This window comes from Octopus sinensis, linkage group LG6, assembly GCF_006345805.1.
Source record: "Octopus sinensis linkage group LG6, ASM634580v1, whole genome shotgun sequence".
NCBI classification, from domain to species: domain Eukaryota; kingdom Metazoa; phylum Mollusca; class Cephalopoda; order Octopoda; family Octopodidae; genus Octopus; species Octopus sinensis.
In genome coordinates this window covers 84,581,886-84,601,510 of record NC_043002.1, presented here as the reverse complement: position 1 = coordinate 84,601,510, position 19,625 = coordinate 84,581,886, and the positions used below count along the sequence as shown (strand labels likewise).

Genomic DNA, 19,625 nt, shown 5'->3' with positions numbered 1-19,625 from the left:
AAACACAATGACTTCAGCCCAAGTAAGAATAATTTAGAACTCATGTCAAATGAGTTAGAAAGTAAATCATATAAATTGGCACAAATTCAACAGCTTTAAATATATAGTGACGCTACTGTGGAAGTTTCAGCATGCATGCGCAGAATTGGATTACAGTGTTTTGATGCGATCAGTACCGCATCCCATCTACAAAGGATTAATAGGCACATGGCTAAAATCACATTTTCATGCCCCCCTATTAAAAAAGGCCTATATCAATAAACAACCAGTGAGTCAGGCCTGTCCTGGATGCACATGTAGAGATAAATCCAGGTACCACAACCATCTTTCAACCATCAGACACTGTGAGAAGGGACATATAACAACCCTTTCAGCATTAATCTGGAAACCTGAGGACAAGAACTGTGCTACATCAAATGGAAAATCTTTCCTAAACCAAACACTATATTAACAGGTTAGGTAATGTTTGATATGTTCCCTTGAAAAAATTGTATCTTTTAAAAAAACTTAAGAACCTCCAATGAGTGTGTGAATACCAGAAACAAGACATTTTCTTTATGCCTGCATTTTTAAAAATGCATATTAATGGAAATTAAAGAACAACCACCAGACACATCATAAACCATTCCAGTCTGGTTTATATAATTTTGATATGCGCAGGAGTGGCTGCGTGGTAAGTAGCTTGCTTACCAACCACATGGTTCCGGGTTCAGTCCCACTGCGTGGCATCTTGGGCAAGTGTCTTCTACTATAGCCTCGGGCCGACCAAAGCCTTGTGAGTGGATTTGTGAGACGGAAACTGAAAGAAGCCCGTCGTATATATGTATATATATATATGTGTGTGTGTGTGTGTGTGTGTGTGTGTGTGAATGTTTGTGTGTCTGTGTTTGTCCCCCTAGCATTGCTTGACAACCGATGCTGGTGTGTTTACGTACCCGTATCTTAGCGGTTCGGCAAAAGAGAGTGATAGAATAAGTACTGGGCTTACAAAGAATAAGTGCCGGGATCGATTTGTTTGACTAAAGGCGGTGCTCCAGCATGGCCGCAGTCAAATGACTGAAACAAGTAAAAGAGTAAGAGAGAGAGAGAGAGAGTATCCATAAGACACTGGTTATGTTTGCTGAGGGGTTTATTATTTCCCCTGTGATATTTGCACAGTTTTTTCTTAATACCATATTCTCATTCAAACGTCTTTCACATCAAATGCAGTTATAACAAACCGTCGTGTATCTTGATAAATGATGGAATAAACTATTCCATCAGGGAAACTCTGGGTGGTTGTATTTTGCAAGGCTTGTGGTCTTTATTATAAAACATATATTTATATATATGTATGTATACATGTGTGTTGTGTGGGAGGCAGCAACCATAAATAACAATGTGAAGAATAGTATTATTTAAAAGTATGCTTCAGTGTTGTGCATCAAATATATTTTAAAATATCTTTTTGCTTACCTGCACAGAATGAATTTCACCTATCTATTTAAACATTTAAAACGCGTTATGTACATACCTTATATCTAATGGTAACAGACTTGTATCCAAATTATGTTCCAAAACAACTAACTCACACAACATCTTCAAAGTTGGAGCTGAAATAACACAAAACAGATTATATATCAGCAGTGTTCAAAACACCAAAACCGCACTACTTAGAAATTCTTTTTTCTCTTCTTCTCACTCACTGTCTTCTTCAAACACACAAAAATAGGAAACATGCTAGGCAAACATTCAGACACTTGCAAATACTCACATACAACCATGAACACTCACAAACACACACATACAAACATGATTGTCCTTCATTGTTTTGATAATGGATAGATACTTTCAGTGAAACTTATTTGACTGATTAAGATTGATCTCAAATTTTAGCACAAGGCCAGCAATTTCAGGGGAGTGAGTAAGTTGATTATATCGGCCCCGCCAGAGTTCAACTGGTACTTATTTTATCAATGCCAAAAGGATGGAGGGCAAAATCGATCTCAGTAGTATTTGAACTCACAGCGTAAAGACAGACAAAATGCTACAAAACACCACTTGACGACAATCCTCTGCTGAGGAAATTGTTTTTCTCTCAGCTGCCACCGAATGTCCAATCTATGCTGGCCACAGCAGTCGACTCAAATTCACTCAATCAGATAGCCACCATGGCAGATGAGATCATCGAGTTCACTGTGCAGCCTGCACCTTACCATACTTGTTCAGACACTGTAGTAGCTTCCTCTACTACCACAATATCTTTTCCTTTGTCACGTGATGACATTTTGGAGAGAGTAAATGCATTAGTATGTCACATGGACACATTGTGGCGAGAGTGTGCCAGCTCTCATTGCCCTCACAACAGAAGCCATTCAAAGTCACGGTTGTCTAGTTCTACTCCAACGGTTTCCAATCTTTGCTGGTACCATGCCACATTCAAGGAAAAAGCCCACCGTTGCATCCAGCCCTGTTCATTCAAGTTGTCAAGAAACTAGTTATGGAAGATTTGGGCACGTCACATTCTTCCGGCAATTTTTCATCTCATCATGCATTCTTTGTTAAGGATTGTGTGTCTAACGAATCGTTCATGGTTTACACCAGATCCAGCTGTTCAAGTACAAGTTTGAATTTCATTGATTGATTGATACTAGTGTATCTCAGACAGAGGAAAATTAAGGCAATAAACCACTGTGAGGAGCAGGTACTATCAGCTTTGAAAACTATAATGATGAAACAAGGCCACCCATGTTCTATTAATTAATGGGACATGTAGTGCCTTTGTCATCATGCTAGGGACAAATCGATAAACAAAGACAAAATATAATCATCATCATGATCATTATTTAATGTCTGTTTTCCATGCTGGTGTGGGTCAAAAGGTTTGAGAGGAGCTGGAAAGCCAGAGGACAGCATTAAGCTCCAATGTCTGTTTTAACATGGTTTCTACAGCTGGATGCCCTTCCTAATGCCAACCACTTTCCAGAGTGTACTGGGTGTTTTTTTTTACAGGATACCAGCATTAGTTATGTGACCAAGTAACTTGCAAGACAAGATCACTCAACTAAGGTGGGGGAACAGGAATAATATTGAGGGAGGTGGCTTTGTGCTAAGTGACAAAACACTTAAGTATCTCAGAGGATCAAGAACAGGTTTGTTGCTATAGGAGAGATACAAGGTTACCCATATTGAAAGAGAAGCTGTGGAGGGCATACCTTCAAGTTGCAGGGAAGTGAAAATAAGAGAAGTGGTATGATTGAATAAAATCATGGGAATGTGAGAGGCAAGTAAGCAGATGAATAGAGGGAAATGCAATAAGTGGTGGACACTCATAAATATCAGTTGGAGGGAAACGTGTAAGAAGTGTGGGTCAGGTGATGGGTGGCAGCAAAAATTATGTGAAGTGAATGGGGGTGATGTGTAGATGCACAGTGCTGGGGATGAAGTTAGAGGTACATGTGGGTAGAAATGGTGGGAGATGGACAGAGGTAATGGCAGGGTTGTACAGAAATGGAAGGGTGGGTGTTCAGGGGGCAGACGGCGGGGGGGGGGGGCTGAGGGGCATGTGCCCCACTCAAGAACTGTGCCCTTCTAAATAATGTTATTACACCCTTTCCTCTTGGAACTGTATTCCTTTCTGACCTTGTGCGCTGTCTTCGAAAAATTCCTGGGACCACACCTGGTGTTAGGACGATAAATTGTGTGAGGGATGGGCATTAGGAAAATGGGTTAGGATTCATCCAGAACAGATTGAATGCAGGAGCATAGACATAAGAAACAAAATAACATGTAAATGTTGTGTATAAGAATGGGAATTTTGTTTAATACAATGTACCTTCTTAATTTCTGCTCATAGTGAAATCGCTTCATTCATGCCATTATTGCCTTTGATGAAGGCAGAAAAGACTATTACTGATTGCTCCCTTCTATAAATCTAAAGATTACTAATTGTTTTTACAATGTGTACAGCTGGATTATTAGAAAGTGCTCAGAGAAAGCAGAGGTAAGAGGGACTAAATGTATAAAAAATGTATAAAAATGTATAAAAAAATAATTATAGATTATTATCATTATTACCAAAATCCAAAACGTGAAGATCTGAATGGTCATAGAGATCCATATCATTTTCTTCATTAGCTTCATTTTGTGGATTGGTAGGGCTACAATAAAGAAAAATGTAACATTAATAACTGAACACATTAAAGCACAATACTTAGATATTCCCTTAAAGTTTCAATAGTCCATAAAGTTCCAATAATGCTAGATAAAAAGGCAGGCAGACAAACACTTATGGAAACTTGCTTTCATTCGATTAAATTTTTCAATATAACTTGTTTTTAACTATATCAAGGTGTAGGCATAGCTCTATGGTTAAAAAGTTATCAACTTCATGGTTTCAGGTTCAATCCCACTGTGTAGTACTTGTGTGTCTTCTATAGTCCAAGGCTAATCAATGTCTGCTGTGAAATCGGAAGCCTCTTTTATCTGTGACTGTATATATACCAACATATGTATATACATACACACACTGATATATACATTATATATATATATATATATATATATATACTGTATTTTATTTTTTTTTATTTTCACTAATCTTCTTTCTTCTTTCTTTCACTCCTCCTCCTTCTCCCCCCCCCCCCCCTTTTTTGTCATTCCTCTCTTCCTGTTTTCAATTTAACCATACTAACACACTCCCTATTTCTAGGTCAGTTTAAATACAAACCTTGAATATGATACACTCTATATAAATTCCCTACTGGGAATGACCAACTTTAAGAGAATCTTACATTGCTTATAAACTCTATATTTGGAAGGACTCATATTAAACTCTGTTGGACTTTTGGATTTTACTCAAAGGATATTGGAATATTACACATACATACCATTATGCCCATAAAATGGATTTACGAATTCAATACCCATACATAACTTACATCTATTTTCTTTCCTCCACCTCACTCTCTATTTTGTATCACATCGAAACTAACTATGACTTAGTTAGTACTGAGATTCCAGTACAAACAATTAGGAAAAAGAAAAAAAAAACAAGAGTTTTCTCAAGAAAGAATTTTCATGTAAAATTCCTGTCTTAAGGATCTTTCTCTCTCTAATAAATGCTACCATAGAAAAACATCCTCACATGAATGAACAAATCTGAAGAAATAAAGAAAGATACAAACAAACAAAAACAACTGGAAACAATTCTGTTGACTCTGTAAATAATTTCAGAAAGCTATACTAACCTTGTGCCACCAAACAGAAATACTCTAGAGCCAATCACACAGCAACATTGTCTCCGACGAGGACATGGTCCTTTGCCTTTCACCTTAACCATTGTCCAATGATGGTGAACTATAATAGAAAAAAAAAGAAAGCATTTTAGTGTACCTTTAGTATCTTAGCATTCAGATTACTGTCAAATGTGATGCTTATTCATCCACATTGTTTTGTATTAGTCATGCATTATCTTGTTGCTTTGAGATTTTGATGATGTGATTGTTTAATTTTAGAATAACATTGTGGGGTATGTGTGAGAGGCCAGATCCAGCCAGCTTGATCCATAGAAATGACTGATTTGGCTCCTGTCAGATGAAGTGATTATCAATATAATGTGATTCCATTCATACATAGCTAACAGATATCAATCAGTACAAATAGCACATCAGTTGATATATTGCATGTAACAGAGAGAATTTCCTAGTGTATACTATCATTGGGGTCAATGTTAAAATCACTGGTGCCACATAAAAAATACCCAGTACATTAAATGGGTGGTGTTAGGAAGAACATCCAGCCATAGAAACCATGCCAAAACAGACAATGGAGCTTTGTGCAACCCCAGTCAAACTGTTCTATATTTAAGAGATGAGGAATTATGTACATTATTTACATTAGACGGATATTTGTCCCACAGGCATATGTCATAGTGGTTAAGAGCGCTGGCTACTAAACCCAAGATTCCGAGTTCAATTCCAAGCAGTGATCTGAATAATAATAACATCAAAAAATACCTTAGGAATGAGAACCCAGGTTTGAAATTTCCCCAAGACATCTGATGAAGGTTGGAGGGTATATCAGCCGAAACATTGTGTTAACAACAAACAAAATGAGGACAAATATCCATCAAATTTAAATAATGTACATTAAAGCCCAATCAAACTGTCCAACCCATGCCAGCATGGAAAACAGATGTTAAATGATGATCATCATATCAGAATTCTGAGGCAAAATTCCACCAAGGTTTGCTTAAGCCTTCTCCATTTCTATGAAGTACCAATAAGATATAGCCTTTTCCATAGCAGGAGCAATTCCCATAACATCTAGTGAATAAAAAGCATTATAAAACTATTTTTTAGAAATACATATAAAAGTAGAGGTTCTATTAAAATTAGAATTTCAAAACAATATCTAATTATAATGTTGTGGATAAATTTACAAAATTTATTCACTAAAAAGCAATCACCAAATGGTTAATGTGTTGTTCAAAGCACATTCAACAGTTGTTCTTTAATAAATCCAGCAGTAAAAATTAGCTCTGGAAAATCGTTTAATTCTAAGAACAGATCATCATCATGTGATATCTGTTTTCCAGACTGACATGGGTTGGACAGGTTAACACTGACCAAGTCAGTTTCTATTCTTGGTTACTACCCATTTTAGACAATCTAGAAGGTCACATTTTGTCAAGAAGTAGAGTGTAAACATTTACAGACTCTCACAAATATACATACATGTACGTATGTATATATATATATAAATATATATATAAATAAGCAGTACCTCTCGCGAGATGGATTCGAACCATCGACCTAAGGATTACTACTATTATTCAGCTATAGTCCTCTGCTCTGCCAACTGAGCTATCGTGAGTACCTAAATCATCCTCATCGTTTAACATCCGTTCTCCATGCTAGCAAGGGTTGGACGGTTCGACCTGGATCTGGGAAGCAAGAAGGCTGCACCAGGCTCCAGTCTGATCTGCCAGTGTTTCTACAGCTGGATGCCCTTCCTAACGCCAACCACTCCATGAGTGTAGTGGGTGCTTTTTTTACGTGCCACCAGCACAGGTGCCACACGAGGCTGGCAACGGCCACGATCAGCTGGTGCTTTTTATGTGCCACCGGCACAGAAGCCAGTCAAGGCGGCGCTGGCATCGGCCACATTCGGATGGTGCTTTTTACGTGCCACCGGCACAGGGATCACAACTACAATTTCCATTGATTTTTGATGTTGGTGTACTTGACTCAATAGTCTATATATATATATATATATATATATATATATGAAGTTTCTTTGTTTATTGTATAGGCAGTGGTTTGAAGTGCTCAGATAAAAAAAAAACCCAGATGCAAATGTATAAAAAAATGTTAAGGAGAATTTCAGATAGGTTCAACAATTTAAATGAACATAAATAAACATAATGGCAGAATATATGTTTATTTCAATTGTTGAAGCTCTCTGAAATTTTCCTTAACATTTATATATATATATATATATATATATATATATATATATATATATATCATCATCATCATCATCGTTTAACATCCACTTTCCATGCTAGCACGGGTTGGACGATTTTGACTGAGGGTTGGCAAACCAGATGGCTGCACCAGTCTCCAATATTGATCTGGCAGAGTTTCTACAGCTTGATGCCCTTCCTAACGCCAACCACTCCGAGAGTGTAGTGGGTGCTTTTTACGTGCCACCTGCACGGGGGCCAGTCAGGCGGTACTGGCAATGACCTCGCTCGAATCTTTTAACATATGCCACCGGCACAGGTGTCAGTGAAGCGACGTTGGTAATGATCACGCTTGAAAGGTGCCCTTTTACGTGCCACGGGTACGGAAGCCAGTTGGCTGCTCTGGCAACGATCACGCTCGAATGGTGCTCTTGGCACCCTACTAGCACAGACATAAGTGCCAGTAAGGTGACGCTGGTGACGATCATACTCGAATAACCGCTCTATCAATGATCACACTCGTATGGTGCACTTTGCACCCTACTAGCACAGATGCCAGTCATTGAATTGATTTTGACACACACTCACCGAACCACTAAGTTACTGAGATATAAACAAACCAACACCAGTTGTCAAGCGGTGGTGGTGGTGGTGTGGTGGTGGTGGTGGTGGTGGTGGTGGTGGGACAAAGAGAGAGACACACAGTGGCCTCCACACCATTTCACTCACAAGGCATTGGTTGGTCCAGAACTATAGTAGAAGACATTTCGTCCAATGTGTTACTGTGTGAAACCTGAAACCACACAATTACAAAAGAAGCAATTTAATCACACAGCCTTGCCTGTGTTTTTAATTCATTTTTTATTTAATACTGCACATCAAATCTGTCTTCCATTTAGAACCATTGAGAGTTATCGACATCAATATTCTTCTCACTACATTATTCGCAGGTCACAACCTCAGATAGACTTCTTAAATATGTAAAATGCTTTCTGCACTGAAAAGTAGGAACAAAGAATTGCCAGTTGCATTTCTGGCAATCATCCAGCAACACTATACCTACACATTAGTAACAGATGCACTGATTTGCAGCAGAGTTGTTAACATGATATCAGCTTTCTCCACTTTTACCAACACAGGTTCATGTTCTTGCCAACTTGCTAAAATTACAGCTACTTTCCTATTTATGCTAAATCATTACAATTAGACACAAGTAAACACACACACACACACACACACACACCCACCACAAGCACAAAAAAAAACATACACAGAACATATGTATTATAATAACAGAAAATACTGAGAAAATATTGATAAATTAAAAAGGGATAAAAATATAAAACAGGTGTGACCTTGACTTTTTCTCTGAAACCTCAAACAACATCTTTGTAGTTCTTTCATCATCATCATCATTTTAACATCCACTTTTCCATACTCTCATGGTCAGACGAAATATGTTGTGGCAGATTTTCTACAACAATATGTCCTACCTGTCGCCAACCTTCACCTGTCTCCAAGTAAGGTAACATTACCCCATGCTCAGACACTTTCCATGGAAAATTGGATATGAAGGACACTGCTTGTACAATGATGATATTAATTTACACCTATCACATGAAACCACACATCCATGCACTTACACATGCACGCATATACATATACAACAGGCTTCTTTCAGTTTCTGTCTACAAAATCTACTCACAAGGCTTTGGTTGGGCCAGTAGAGGGCACTTGCCGTGAGAGTGAACCCAAAATCATATGGTTGGAAAGCAAACTTCTAAACTACACAGCCACATCTGCATTAAAAAACATTTTTAAAAAATGAATGAAATGAGCAACCAGGCGTGGCTGTGTGGTAAGAAGCTTGCTTCCCAACCATATGGTTCCAGGTTCAGTCCCACTGCAGGGCACTTTGGGCAAATGTCTTCTACTATAGCCCCGAGCCAACCAAAGCCTTGTGAGCAGATTTGATAGATGGAAACTGAAAGAAGCCCGTTTTGTGTGTGTGTGTGTGTGTGTGTGTGTGTGTGTGTGTGTGCATGTGTGTCTTTGTTTATCCTCCCATCACATCGTGACAACTGCTGTTGGTGTTTACGTCCCTGTAACTTAGCAGTTCAGCTAAAGAGTGATAGAATAAGTACCACTTCTTATTAAAAAAAAATAAAATAAAAAAAAAAGTACCAAGTTCAATTCAGTAAAATTAAAATTCAAAGCAGAGCCCCAGCATGGCCGCAGTCTAGTGACTGAAACAGGTAAAAGATAAAAAACTTGCTTAAGTCTATCATTCAGTAAAAGCTCAAATAACTATAAAATACAAATCAGTTTGTTTTCCCAGATGAGACTAACAGTAACTCAGTCCTCAGTTGTTAGAGTGTCTTAGATTACATAATAATAATATTCTTTTCAACAAACAGTTCTGTTTCAGTAGGATAGTTTGGTTAATTTCAAATGATGCAAGGAGTGAAAAGTCTTACATTTTGGGGCCTTGCACTGAGAATGACGAAGTGAGAGGATGTAAAATAAATCCTTCATTCCTCACAGCAACTGAACTTATCAAACTGTTCTCTAAACTCTCCTCATCATCATCATCATAATTTAGCGTCCGCTTTCCATGCTAGCATGGGTTGGACAGTGCAACTGGGGTCTGGGAAGCCAGAAGGCTGCACCAGGCCCAGTCTGATCTGGCAATGTTTCTACGGCTGGATGCCCTTCCTAACGCCAACCACTCCATGAATGTAGTGGGTGCTTTTTACGTGCCACCAGCACAGCTGCCAGACGGGGCTGGCAAACGGCCACGATCAGATGGTGCTTTTTACGTGCCACCGGCACGGGGGCCAGGTGAGGCTGGCAACGGCCATGATCGGATGGTGCTTTTTACGTGTCACTGGCACAGGGGCCAGGTGAGGCTGGCAACGGCCACGATCGGATGGTGCTTTTTACGTGTCACCGGCACGGAGGCCCGTCGGGGTGGCGCTGGCAACTAAGAACTAGTTCTTGTTGATGCACTACATCATAAGTTTCTTCAGATTTTATACTTCCTTTTCAGTGATTGGATAATCATATAGGTATTATATGTGTGTGTTATATCATCATCTTCATCACTACTACCACCACCATTTAATCTCCATTTTCCATGCTGGCATGGGTTAGATGGTTTGACTGGAGCCAATGAGCCAGAAGGCTGTGCAAACACTAATCTCTACTTTGGCATGGTTTCTATTGCCGCATGCCTTTCCTACTGCCAACCACTTCACAAATGTAATGGGTGCTTTTTACATAGCACTAGTGAAGTCACCACGTGAGTCGCAAGAAAAGACCCCCTCGACTAAGTGGTGGGGTGGTGTAATATTGAGGTGGCTCTGTACTAGGTGATGAGTGGTTAATGTATGATAGAGACAAAAACAAGTATCATGCAGTAGAGGAAATACATAGCTAACCCAGATTTATATATGTGTGTGTGTGTGTGTATAGATATATGTGTACATATACATGGCGGCACATATTCTAAAATTGGAATGATACAGAGAAGATTAGTATGGCTCCTGTGCAAGGATGACACACAGATTCGTGAAGCATTCCATATTTTTAAAAGAGAGGGAAAAAACTACCTCACTTGGCAACAGGCGGGGGTTGGCGTCAAGAAGGGCATCCGGCCATAAAAAGCTTTCCTCACACTTAGCGCTGAGCATATGCACCTACATTTTTAAAGGTGAGGGCATGGCTAGGTGCAGGCATGGCTGTGTGGCTAGGGAGCTTGCTTCCTAGCTACATGGTTTCGGGTTCAATCCCACCGCATGGCACTTTGGGAAAGTGTCTTCTGCTATAGTCCTGGGCCGACCGAAGCTTTGTGATTGAATTTGGTAGGCGGAAGTTACTGCCGTGTGTGTAGGTGCTTGTGCCTCTCCGAGAGAGAGAGGGGGACATATATATATATATGTATTCATATTCCCTATTTAACCCTTTTTTTTACACACACACAGGTATGGTGATGCAAACAGGAAAAACAGAACTCAATAATATTCAGCAGAAGCAAAAGAGTGGATCAAGGGCCAAAAGGTTTGTGTTTGACAAGTGCCAATGCGTGGAACTCTCAGCCCTTGAGTCATTCTGCTGCTTCTGCTAAATATAAATAAAAATATATATACAATACATATATCTTAACACACACACACACACACATATATATATATATATATATAAAGGTGAGGTATGTTGGAGTTGTTAGGGCATTGCTGTGCAATTAAGAAGTTCACTTCCCAACCATATAGTTTCAAGTTCAGTCCCACTGCACAGCACCTTGGTCAAGTGTCCTCTATAGCCCTAGGTTGACCAACACCTTGTGAGTGACCTCAGTAGACAAACATCGTACAAAGCCCATTGTGTGTGTATATGTGTGATTGCTTAATACTTCACCATGTCAAAAACTTAAGCTACATCTGTTGATGATGTTGACACTTCCTTGTCGACAAAATGTCCAGAGGTTCTGCAGTTTCAAAGATGAGTGAAATGCAAATATCATTACTTGAAAAACAGGAAAGAGTTAGTAACAGGAAAGGCATTTGATTGTAAAACAATACCTCAATGATAAATATTTGCCTAATCCATGCTAGCAAGGAAAAAAAAAACAGATGCTAAACAAACGAACTTATGTATAATGTATTGAGTGAATAAATAAACAATTACCTGGGTCAAACCTGAAGATATCACGGAAGTGCAAATGATGAAATCCATTGAAACCACCAAATACATATAAATAACCTTTGTAAACAACTGAAAATATACAAGTTACGTGGAGATGAGATTGAGAAGATGAAGGGAATAAAAAGTGAAACAGTGAGATGAAGAGGACAGAACTGGGAGAAAGAGAACAAGAGGCCAAAAAAAAATATACAACTAAGAGAGTAAGAGGGAGAGAGAGCAAGAGAGAGCAAGAGAAATTTCCTGAGAAATAAAGTGATTGAAATGAAAAAGATACCCTACAAAAATTTCAGATGAAGCAGAGGAACTAATTTTATGCTTTTGAATGTTATATTACTGATATATAGTGATGTATGAGGTTTCATGGCATAGTGGTTAGGGTGATGACTTCTTAATCTCAAGATCATAAGTTCAATTCATGAACTGAGGAGCACATAGTGTCTTTGAACAACACACCTCATTTTACATTGTTCCAGTCTACTCAGCTAGCTTGACCGCTGGTGCAGCCTTCGCTTCCTCCAGCAATCACATCCTCAATGTACCACTGGCTCAAAACTAGTGGGGAGGTGCCAATACGTCTGCTTGTGACTACACAGACACCTAAAACAAGTAGTAAAAGTATTTACCACCAAGTTATACTCGCTTGTGAGCAATGGACATACATAAGTGTTTGTATTAAAAGGATGAAATTATCAAAAGCATGGTAACAATATGGGAAACATTGCTTCCCATGAGATTTAGTGTAATGTTTCATCCTGCCAAAGACTATGTTGAGTAGAAGTTCAAACAAACAGCCCTGTAACAGACAGATTGGCTGTTTTGAATATTAAGAGGTTAAGTCTACCGTTCTTAATGGGCCGGGGCTTAATTATTGTGGCTTTTTTTCAACAAATTTTATTCAACAAAAACAATAACATCTTTAAATGGGAAGCAGTAATTGAAGTAGATGGTGAATATGCTCCAGAATAATCATTTAAAGATGTTTTTGTCATATGTTGTTATTGTTTTTGTTGAATAAAAGTTGTTGAAAAAAAGCCGCAATAATTATGCACCAATCCAATAGTTCCCGACACCATTACTCATTGATTATTAAATACATACAAACTATCATCGTCATTATCACTTGTTTAATTTGGGTTTTCAAGTTCCTTTTCAGTTAATTTTCTGAGTATTTTGACTCTTATGCAATCTCAATGTTTACAAGTCTAACTCACAATTATTTTCCTCAAGCGATTTGTGGGGTCTGTCTATGTCGTAAGTACTTTCCATCACCTAACAACTATACTTCATTTCACTTAATATACATCACTCATTTTTTCATTATATACTCCTGTCTGTAGTGTTAGTTTATATGCATACATCTGCCAATTACTTTGATTCTCATCAGATTGTTTAACTTACTTGTACTCCATTTTTCTTGTAAGTTAACATTTCACTTTCAAAGGGTCAAAAGTAATTTATAGATCTCCCATTGCTGCAGATTTTCTTTGATCACCATCACTCTGCCATAAACCAACACAATGTCACCACACTACCGTACATCACACTACCAGACAACATTTCTCTGCCATACACTCATCTCATATCATATGTTCTTTTGCATTAAAAAAAAACAGTCTTTTTTTATTTGCAATGCAAACACATCTTTTGCTGAATTTCTTCACTGCAAACATAACATCCATTTGCATCCCACAATTGAATTAGCCTTAAATCATCTAAATCCAGCTTATCCCTAACACTGAAATATGAGAAAGTGAAAACTATTAACAGTCACTACTATGAGAGAGAGAGAGAGATGTGGAGAAGAAGGAAAAAAGTTTGGAATCTCACAAGCAGAATGACTTCGCCGTCCAATTGGGGCTACTCCACTAGTTTTAGTCTGGGTCCAAGTGTTGGTGACTGTATCGAACATCTGGATTTTATTACAGTAGATTTCTCGATTAGAAAATGTCTCCCCGGAAACATCACTCCGACCACCAAACACATACATGATATTACCAATAGCTGTAGCTGAGTGGAAATCTCTCCATATTGCTGGAATGCCCTTCAAGGAAAAAAGTAATAACAATTCAGAATAAATTTAAAAACTAAGAATACTTTTCAAAATTTATTTACAATCTATAATAATAATAAAAGCAAAAGTCTGTCTGTCTGGGACCCCTATATCTCAGTCTACATTTGATCTACATAGATATGTTATACCTTTTTGGTATCAGGATTATCCTGGGATTGAAAATCTGCCCTTCATTTGGTTCTTAAACATCCAGTGCTGAGATCTGATTTAAAAGCATTTGGGTTGCTATTTCTAGCAAGTAAAGCTTGGCTGATTCATGCCATCTTGGTTGGCGTTTGTCAGATGATGTCAGAGACCAAGTGGGAGATAAATGACATTTGCTTCATTAATTTTACAAGATAAGAACTTTGGCATAAATTGGCCAACAGTTGGAATTCAACTAGGGACTGGAACAATAGAATGATTGCATTACAGAATTAATCCTCATCCATCCTTAATCACTGATCAAACACCACCAGGGCATATAGTCATTATAGACACACAATAGTCATGTTATTTAGCTCTCTTTACTTTTGGGCCACAGGCCCAAATAGCCCACCACAGGAGATAGCTTAAAAGTTCACATGGAGATAGCTCGATATATATATATATATATGTGTGTGTGTGTGTATATATATACACGCACACACACGACAAGGCTTCTTTCAGTTTCTGTCTACCAAATCCTCTTACAAGGTTTTGGTTAGCCTGGGGCTATTATAGAAGACATTTTACCAAGGTTCCACATAGTGGGAGTGAACCCAAAACTACACAGCCACACTTGCACCTATAATGTGAAATTCCAGCTAAAATACTTAACCCATTAGCACCCATGGTCCTTTTTTAGGACCAGAAGGATAATCCATCATATTTTTGCAATACCTTTATTTTTCTGTTATATCTTTAGTTAGTCATCAAGACTGGAGTATTTTTCAAATATTGTAATAAAAATTTTTTTATCAAAAATCAAAATAAGATCGAAATCAAAATGGAAATTGTAGTTGTGACCGATGTCAGTGCCACCTGACTGGCACATAACAAGCACCATTCAAGCATTGGTCAATGCAAGTGCCACCTGACTGGCCTCCCATGCCAGTGGCACATAAAAAGCACCATCCAAATGTGGTAACTACCAGTCCCCCGCCGACTGGCTCTTGTACTGGTGGCATGTAAAAAGCACCATCCGAACGTGGTTGATGCCAGTGCTGCCTGACTGGCTCCCATTCCAGTGGCACATAAAAAGCACCCACTACACTCTTGGTGCGGTTAGCATTAGGAAGAGCATCCAGCTGTAGAAACCTTGCCAGATCACATTTGGGGCCTGGCGCAGCCTACTGGCTTGCCAGTCCCCAGTCAAACCATCCAACCTATGCAAGCATGGAAAACGGACGTTAAATGATGATGATGATTTAGTATCAGATAAAGTTATATAAAAAAGATTTTGGGTAATAAATTAAATTTTAAAAAATTGGGCACTAATGGGTTAACACATTAGTACCACAGTGTCTGGTGAAATTACAACAAAAATGAACTACAAACGATTTACAAATCTATGTACAAAATTTGGTGTTGTGTACAACTAAATTCAAACTTACAATGTCAGTTCAGTAGAAAAAGTAAAGCATATGGTGAATATAAAATTAAAATGAGTGAAGTGAGAGAATAGGTAGTTTAAATAAGAAAACTTACTTTTATTTTTATATGTTGCCAAGTATATGTAGCGAAGTCCAAAGCTTGCACTTGGTTGGAAAATCGATCAACCTGCATTATAAAAAAAAGCAACATGATTACTATATACCACCGAGTATAAACATTGGATCAAATTGAACTAAATAGCACTGATTAGACTGGAACTACAGTAGAAGACACTTGTCCAAAGTGCAAGTACTGTGGGACTGAACCTGAAACCTCATAGTTAAGAGGTGAACTTCTTAAAAGCACACTGCCATAACCGCACCAATCACACACATACATACACACAGATGTGTGTGTGTGTGTACATGAATGTGTTAGACATATCAGCCACATTTCAAGCTGCTATACCAGTTACTTCCTCATAAATATATTAGATAAGCTTCTTGATTAGGTTTATCTTCATGGAAACTGGAAATCTAAAAGCATTGTAACATTGATATTGCAAATTAAAAATATGGTCAAGAATTAAAATATACCAATATCTGGATAGACATTTAGTGAGAAGGTCTGGCTGTGATATGGATAAACAACTGCTACAAGATTGTGGTTATTAATTACAGATCAAAAGGGAGAGAAATCAAGTAATCACGAAAGTAAACTATTTTAATCAGGCAAAAGAAAACTAACTATTGAGCAAGTTTCTCTATACTGGCATAGAAATGCATTAATTGTAATGATATTGAGAAGAGGGAGGGTGGATAGTAATGAACATGCTGGCAACTAGGAGAAATTAAAGCAGTGTTAATTATAATCAGCAAATACAACTTGATTGTCATTAGTAAAAACATAATTGGGGTAGTCTTAATCAGGTGTAAACTAGACACATACACACATCATCATCGTTTAATGTCCATGTTCTGTGCTAGCATGGGTTGGTCAGTTTGACAGGAGGGCCCAAGGATTGCATCATGCTCAAGTGTCTGTTTTGGCAAAGTTTCTACAGCTGGATGCCCTTCCTAACGCCAACCACCTTAGAACATGTACAGAGTTCTTTTTTCATACCACTGGCACAAGTGAAATTGCTGTACAGCTTGCAAAACTACAAAACTTAAGATGAGGGACTTTATGCTAGCAGATGAGGGTTAGGGTGTGAGATAAAGGAGTAGGGTACAGCAGATTCTTGTTGTAGAGGATTTGCATGGCTACTCACATTTAAGAGAGAGTGAGAAATGAACCAGTTGTAACGGTAAAGAGGTAAATAGTAGTGATGAGGTGTCCAGGTGGTACCTCAAGGTACAGAGCTAAGTAGAAGTCAGTGAGGATGGAGAAACTAAGAGTGGTGGGGTTCACAAGACTGTACAAGGGGCAGGAGATAGAGGAAAATAAGGGAGAGGTAGGTAACATCTGTAAGGATCAGGTAAGTTGATTGGTGGCTGCAAAGGTGGGGTAAATATTTAATTGCATACTGCAGAAAATTAAACAAAGTTATAGACCTTATCAATTCCAACTTCCTTAATTCAAACACTCTAAGCAATGAGCTTATACACATTGATTGGTTGATTTGTTGTTTAACCCAAGGTGTGCTTTGACTATGTTATATTAGGATCTGTTAGAAAGGCATAAAGTCATAAATTTTTAGAGGAGAGTAAAAAAGTGCATTATTATATATTACAAAAAGTTATTAGCAATGACTAAAGCCAAGTAGTTACAGGTGAAAAATCAAAATTTTTATTTTAATTTTTGTAGGACACAAATTTTCTTTCAATTCTATTTAATATCTCTTGCCGTATTTCATGGCTTTCTATATTTTTATATTTTATTCCTTACATTCTAAATGATAAATTTCCTGCTTTCCTGATTCAACAGGACAATGGCATTCCAACCACAGCCATTGTCCAAGACTGCATTGTCCAATTTGCCCTTTCTTTCCCTTCTTTCTTCTGACAGTAGAATGTGATCTGAGAGATTTGGCTGCTATTTGTAGTAGGTCAAATGACTATACAGATTCCCATAGGTTGATAAGTTAGGTATCTCAACTAAGACCTCATTGTTTTCACTGATAAACTACTGTATATGAACTGTCCACCTAATTATCTTCTCCACTCTATTTTCTTTGTTGCTCAGAACAGTGGGGACTCCTGTTCTGAGCAACAAAAGCAATAGCTTCTTTAGCCATAATAAATGCTAAATACAACAAATAAAACCATCCATGTTGATAGAGACATTAATCCAGCCAATCTGAATTAAAACTGATACTAAGAGAGAGGGCTTTTTTGCCTCATAAGTTATAATAACTACAGCCAGTCTACTGCTAATGTTAAGGGCATTCAGTCTTGTATTTCACACAACACATTTTTTCTTTTATTGCTCATTGATTTTAAACACATATTTCACATGTGTTTTTGTCCCGTGTCCTGTGCATGTCTATACAGGTCACATAATGTCTTGTGAAATACATTCAAATAAAAAAAAAAAAAAATTATTTATATGCATGTTGCTGTCCTATTCCTTTTAGTTGCAAGTGGGGTACAGACTTCAAGAGAGAATTATTGGCTTCTATCAAAAAGAATTACAGCTTTCAATCTTTAATATATTATTGTGGCTAATGGTGGAGCCTCAAACCCTTGATGGTTGAGATGAGTATACTACATGTAACATAAAACATCAATCTTCAACTTTTGTAGATTAAAGAGCCCCATTGACAGTTCTCTAATTGGGCCCTGCACATCCTAGCACTGGCTCTGCCTACATGGTATTTTCACTTAGTTCTGTTATAACATTCCAAATTCACTGAATCTATCCACAATAATTTAAGCTTTTAATAATTACTTTTATAGTCATTTTACTTCTATACTTTAGTGGAATGTTTTTTAGATTTCCCTTTTTGTTAACTTACCGCCTCTTCATAACCTCCAAATATGTACATTTTATTATTTATGACACAAGCAGAGTGACCGTCTCTGGCACCAGGTTTTACGCCGTGAACTGTTGGACGTGACCATGTGAACATATCTAAAGTTGAAAAGACAATACAAAAGATATACAATCACAATTAATATGGTTCTTTGGAAATTTTACTGTAATACTTAACACATTTAATATCTCACACAACACATTTAGACAGAAATTTCTTCCAACAGAAACTCCTACATTTTTCCTCACCTCATATGACACATCTACAAACCAATAACCATGTTAAATTGACATATCCATAATATCCAACCTATATTATGTCAAACCCTTTAATTCTCAACATTACCCATTCCTTCTTTCTTCTGGAATCCCTCCTACCCCTGTTTTTCCTAAGACTATAAACTGATCGTTGAGGATCAGTAAAAACCATGGGTACAGTTACTTCCTTGAAAGCAAAACATTATAAATATAAAAAGTTATACTCTCTTGGGCTTCATTCTAAATTAGAGGCCACACAATGCAGACATATGCATCCTTCCACATACAATTTAGAGACGGTTACAAAATCCAACAGATTAGATCAGCATTTACCAATATTTTTACTCTTGGAGAACCTTTGAAATACTTTCCATGTCTCAAGGAACCAACACATGAAATTTACAGTGCATACTCCAAATCTTCATTAATCTCATACTTTCTCTTCCATAAAATTAAACTTCATAGTGATTTAACAAACCATATTGTCTTTCAAAGGTTTGGTAAATACTAAATCTATCAGACACCACAAAGAAATTCAAAATTCAAAATAATTAAGACCATGTTTAGACCAAACTCCCTTACAATTTCCTATCAAGGGTTATTTTTCCCAAATTACTA

At 37.7% G+C, this 19,625-nt stretch overlaps 1 protein-coding gene and 2 non-coding genes across 5 annotated transcripts in view; 1 reads left to right on the top strand and 2 right to left on the bottom strand.

The window, feature by feature from the left end:
* The window catches only part of LOC115212845 (kelch domain-containing protein 3), a 112,761-nt gene that overhangs the window by 2,327 nt on the left and 90,809 nt on the right, over positions 1-19,625 (bottom strand). For all 3 annotated transcript variants that reach the window (XM_036504116.1, XM_029781620.2, XM_036504117.1), the window contains 7 exons: positions 18,733-18,848; positions 15,891-15,962; positions 13,979-14,192; positions 12,134-12,220; positions 5,229-5,337; positions 4,057-4,139; positions 1,514-1,592 (listed from right to left, as the gene is read on the bottom strand). In XM_036504116.1, coding sequence (XP_036360009.1) covers positions 1,514-1,592; positions 4,057-4,139; positions 5,229-5,337; positions 12,134-12,220; positions 13,979-14,192; positions 15,891-15,962; positions 18,733-18,848 — 760 coding nt within the window. The remainder of the gene's footprint in view (positions 1-1,513; positions 1,593-4,056; positions 4,140-5,228; positions 5,338-12,133; positions 12,221-13,978; positions 14,193-15,890; positions 15,963-18,732; positions 18,849-19,625) is intronic.
* Trnay-aua lies at positions 6,767-6,855 on the bottom strand. Its single transcript is given in 2 exon segments — positions 6,767-6,802; positions 6,819-6,855. It is a non-coding gene; the product is annotated as a tRNA-Tyr (tRNA).
* On the top strand, positions 10,928-11,037 carry LOC115213571. The gene has a single exon (XR_003881824.1). It is a non-coding gene; the product is annotated as a U6 spliceosomal RNA (small nuclear RNA).